The sequence below is a fragment of the Primulina huaijiensis genome, unplaced genomic scaffold, assembly GCF_012295235.1.
Source record: "Primulina huaijiensis isolate GDHJ02 unplaced genomic scaffold, ASM1229523v2 scaffold208026, whole genome shotgun sequence".
NCBI classification, from domain to species: domain Eukaryota; kingdom Viridiplantae; phylum Streptophyta; class Magnoliopsida; order Lamiales; family Gesneriaceae; genus Primulina; species Primulina huaijiensis.
Window position 1 is genome coordinate 1 of NW_027355102.1, and position 4939 is coordinate 4939.

General features: G+C 35.5%; 2 protein-coding genes across 3 annotated transcripts; one reads left to right on the plus strand and one right to left on the minus strand.

Moving 5' to 3' along the window:
- Nucleotides 1-1476: 1476 nt before the first annotated feature.
- On the plus strand, nt 1477-3633 carry LOC140966801 (uncharacterized). 2 transcript variants are annotated; one of them, XM_073427064.1, is made up of 2 exons: nt 1477-2541; nt 2575-3633. In XM_073427064.1, exons 1-2 carry the CDS (start codon nt 2022-2024, stop codon nt 3474-3476), a joined length of 1422 nt encoding a protein of 473 aa, XP_073283165.1. In that variant the 5' UTR covers nt 1477-2021; the 3' UTR covers nt 3477-3633. The 2 variants fall into 2 exon arrangements, with proteins under 2 accessions (XP_073283165.1, XP_073283164.1); XM_073427063.1 differs by having other exon boundaries at nt 1478-3633.
- Nucleotides 3634-4360: 727 nt separating this feature from the next.
- LOC140966802 (multiple C2 domain and transmembrane region protein 16-like) lies at nt 4361-4807 on the minus strand. Its single transcript, XM_073427065.1, has one exon. It carries the CDS (start codon nt 4805-4807, stop codon nt 4361-4363), a length of 447 nt encoding a protein of 148 aa, XP_073283166.1.
- Nucleotides 4808-4939: the final 132 nt, after the last annotated feature.

Below are 4939 nucleotides of genomic sequence, written 5' to 3' on the forward strand. Positions count from 1 at the left end.
CAAAAAACTTCCTCAAAAATTAATGTTTGAAATGTTTATTTTTCCATTGAAATGCATGGTCGCTGCTGCCATTGCTTAGACCAACTTTTAGGGCCTTTGGGATTGGGCCAAATTTAATTGTTTTTTAACTAATAAAAAATGGACCAATATGTTTTATGAGCAAAAAATATATAATAATATACACACAAAATAACTTCAATCGACATATTCCCTTGTGGTCGTGTACAATGTACACCAGCTCCTACGGATGTCACCGAAATAGACCCGCCCCAGACATATCAAATGGGTGATGCGGTCGATCTCTAATCTAATTTTTCAGATCCGTCCGAATATAAAATGAGTCATAGGTCATATAATACCCAGCTCATATATATTCATATAAATACTCTAGTGTTTTACTTTTATTAATATCCATTGGGGATGTCGATAATTTTTTTTGGAGAGTTAATAATTTTTTTATGTAATTCATTATGTCATGAAAGTATTTTGTTTGTCATTATTAAATGTGGTCGAATATATAAATTAGTTTTCTATTATGTTATATTTAGAGCCTTGTTTGTTTTTATAATTCAGTTGAGAAGAAAATTATTGTTTTCATTTAAAAAAAATCGGGTCTCACGGGTCTAACCGACCCTGTTTTGCATTCGGGATGAGCGGGTTTGAAGAATATTTAACCGGAGTGAGACGGGCTAATGGTTCAAAGTTTTCTTCATAGAAGGGTCTTGAGTCTAACCAGAAGTCCAGAACAGCTCCATATCGGCCCATTGACATCTCTACCAGCTCCAATTGTTTCTTGTACATCCATGTCGTATTCTCTTACTTTGCTCGATGAAAATAATATTGATATAAGAAATATAATCAATACAATCAACAACACACTCTAAATTTTACAGTAGGTGTGGTATCATGGATTTTTTTCTATGACACGAGTCAATTGTGTTTATAATTTTTAATAAAAAAATATTATTTCTTTCATAATAAATAATAATTTTTCATAGGTGACTCAAATAAAATATGTATCTCACAAAATTTACTCACGAGATCATCTCACAATATTTTTTGAGTAAAATTTATAATTCGGTGAAAAATTTATGTAATACAGATGTTTCAATTTAATATAAGTAAGTTACTTATATTTATTGTTATAACTCACCAAAATTCAAATTTAAGACATAATCTCGTAATTCAAACTCAATTATAACAACTTTTCAACCAAAAAAAAGGTTACTTGTATTAATTTCTTAGTGGAGAAGTTTAAAATTATTTATGAATCATTAAAAAAAAAGATAGGTAGATGACAGATATAATTTAATTTTCCATTGATTCACCGACATATACGGCGGTAAGCTAGCACGCACGTAGACGTGGGTTTCATCCAGGGGCCCGCACAATAGATCACTCCGCGTCCCTACGTGTGCGTTTCTCACACGGCCAACCGAACCCAAACGTTATAAAAGAGCCGAATCGGATGGAATTCTTGTGTCGATAGATTTGCGGTGTTTTGGGGGGTACGAAATTCTTTTTCATCTGGGCTCGAATCTGATGTTAACTTATTGTGTTCTTATTATTCTTAGGCTTCTTTGAATGATGGTTGGCTTCGAATTTGAAGAGGCGATCGAGTCACAGTTTCTACCGAATGAGAATTTTTTCAATTTTACCATGTGAAAATTTCTTAGAACGTTCAAATCTGTGCCTTATTTTTCAGTTTTTATTTTTTTAGGATTATTTAAATTATAATTATAATCTGTAGTAATCTTGAAAATTCAAGCGTCGTCTAATTGTGTCTCTGGAGGGATGGTGTTATCTGTGAATTTGGATTTCTTGGTGGTTTTAAGGCATTATTTGATTTAGATGATCAAAGCTTGAGCTGGTTTATCTTGTTTCACATTTATGGTCGATTGGTTCTTGTCTTTTTAATTTATAATTGAATCTGAGTTTGATCATGGAGTTATTCCTTATTCCCTAGGTACTTGGAAGACAACGTTAGCGGCATACATTAGTTGCTGGGCGGAAGGATTGTAATGGATCATCAACCCGGTGGATTTCTTGTCAAAGAAGAGATGGAGAAGGAAAAGCTTCATTTGAAAATGGTGAGCAAGGTCGAAAAGCCGGAGGGAACCGAGGAAAAGGCTAAGATGACACTTGAGGAAGAAACCAGGCCAAAGACGAAAGATGATAGAAAAAACGAGGAAAATGAAGAAAAACATGAGATAGGTGACGAGAAATTGAAGTGTGATGAGGAAGGTGAAAATGATGAAGATTCTTACAAGAAAAAAATTGATGGAGATAAGGAAGAGGGTGAGGTAGAGCTCGATGAAAAGAAGAAGAAGAACAAGGCCAAGTTAGAAGAAGAATCTGATGAAGGGAAAGAAAAGAAGGAGAAGAAGAAGAAGAAAAAGAAAGATGGGAATGATGAAATAAAAGAGAGGAAGAAAGATGAGGATAAAGGGAAAAAGAATGAATGTGAGGAAGAGGAGAGCGGAGAGCTGGAAATGAGTGACAAATGTGGAGGAAAAGATAAGAGCACCAAGTTAGCAGAAAGTGAAGAAGAGGGAAAACGGGAGACAAAAGAAGAAACAGAGAAGGACGAGGAGAAAGAGAAAAGTAAGAAAGGTCAGAAGAAGCAGAAGAAGAAAAAGAAGAGTGATCAAAAGTCTGAAGGCGGGAAAGACTATAAAGGCGAATCTGATGAAGAAACGGCAGAAGAGATATATGAGGGGAACGGAAGTGAGGAGAAAGAATCGAAGGACAGAAAGAAAAAACACGAAAAGACAGATAAGGATTTGAAAATCGGTACTGCAGGGAAAAAAGAGTCGGAGGGGGAGCCCAATGAGGGATATGAGTATGAGAATGACAAAGAGAATGCAAAGGAGAAAGGCGAAGAAGAGGAAAATAAAGATAAGAAAGCGAAGAAGGTTAATGAAAAGAAGGGTATAGATGAAGATTCCGAAGGAGAAGCTCTCAAAGAAGTTGAAGATGAAAAAGAGGAGAAAAAAGACAAGAAAAAGAAGCATGGGAAGGACAAGGAAGTTAAGAAAAAGAAGAAGAGCTCCAAAGGAAAAGAAAATGAATATCCTGACAAGGAAAATGATAAAGATGAAGATCCGGTTAAACAGGATGGCAAGACTAGGGAGATTGAGATAGATGGGAATGGAAAAATATCGGCCATTGAAACGGATAATAAAAAGGAAGAGAAAGCAGAGGTGTGTGACGATGATAAAAAGGATGGTGAGAAAAAGAAAACTAGGGATGCAAAGAAGCAAAAACTCAAAGAGAAGTACGACTCCAAAAATCTCGACAATCTGAAATACAAGTTAGAGAAGATTGATAAGAAAATCGCGAGTCTTGTTGAGAAAAAAGAAGACATTTTGAAGTTGATAAAGGAAGCAGAGGATAAAAATCATGGGGGTGCTGAGGCTATAAACGACTCAACTAAGAAGAAAGACCAAGATAAGGTAGCAACCGAGCCGAAGTAGCTTCATTGACATTTGTATAATAAGCTAATATATCAGACCACTTGGCAATTTGTTTTCTTTTGTTTTTTGGATTGTATGTGTATTTTGATCTTACGGTTATGAACTATCATTTGATATAATCGACTTCGCCATTCGTTTTTGGGGGGTTTCGAATTCAGATTCTTTCTGGAACAACTATATATGATCGTTATTTGATCATGCTTGATTCACAGTATATAGAATCCGTGGGTTAAAATGATCTGTACAAGGTCTCTTAACTCGCAATAAACAGATCCGTAATTGTACAGATTTAGCTTTTGTTTGTTTTAACTTGTGCTTAAGCAAGAAGATGAATACTCGAAATGGAATTCCGGCATTAAAAGTGAGGACAAGTTTTCAAAATGGCAGATCAGACACCTAGTAATTTTCCAGTTAAAATCATCAAAGATTATGATGGTTAGAAATCAATTGTCCTGAAAGCTCGGCATTGACTTTTGAAGGGCTCGTGGAATTGACTGAATAGTAATAATAATATACTTCAATAAACACCATATCCTTTTGCTCATCAAAGCCATGCATCCATAATTCATCCCTTTGTGCAAAGTAAAAAGCGCTCACTCTAAATGTGGTGGTTCTTTGAATGCAGCCAACTGCAAACAGGGACGAAATGTGGATTTCTTGTTTTCTTTTTGAAAGGAGAAATCTTGATTTTTACAGGGTATTTATTTGAAAATATTTGGTTTCAGGGTCAACATTATATCTTCCTGAAGTATGTGTGCTTTGACTTTTTTTAAAAAATAAAAATTCGTTTATCAGTATTGTTCGAATTTTTAATGTTGTCAGTAACTTAGTTTTCTTGATTTAATCACTATGTTAGGTCATTTACATGGTAGCTATTTTTGCATTTATCGGACTACAGCATCCGATCCATAAGTGAAAGCAACCGTTGGAAGAAATTGAAGGCCTGTGGTCCCGAATATTGGATGCCTAAGACAGTAGAATTCAAATGCCATAGCCATCATTTTTAAAGGAACCAAATGCAAGATAAACGCCGCAACAAAACATAATCCCACAAAGATCCCCGTGGCACGCGGATCCCAACACTGTCTGGACACGGGCCCAAGCATTCGCAACTTGACATATCTAACACGTACCATTTCTTCAGGCTTCATACAAGGCATGGCATCGAACTCTTCATCAAGCTCATCGCGATCTATCAACTCTGTTAGTGAAATCTTTGTGTCAAAGTGAAGCAACGAAGCTTTTGAATGGAGCCTGTAGTTCCATGCACCAATCACAAAGACATAGAACGGTAGTGTGGGAACAATCAGACCAGGAAACCACACAAGCATCACAAACAATAGCTCTAACCCGATCCAAATCATGAAAAAGATTATTTTTTATGTCAAAATAATTATTTTTCATGGTATATATGAGTCGAATTGACATGACTCATGGATATAAACCCGTGACAATTAATATAT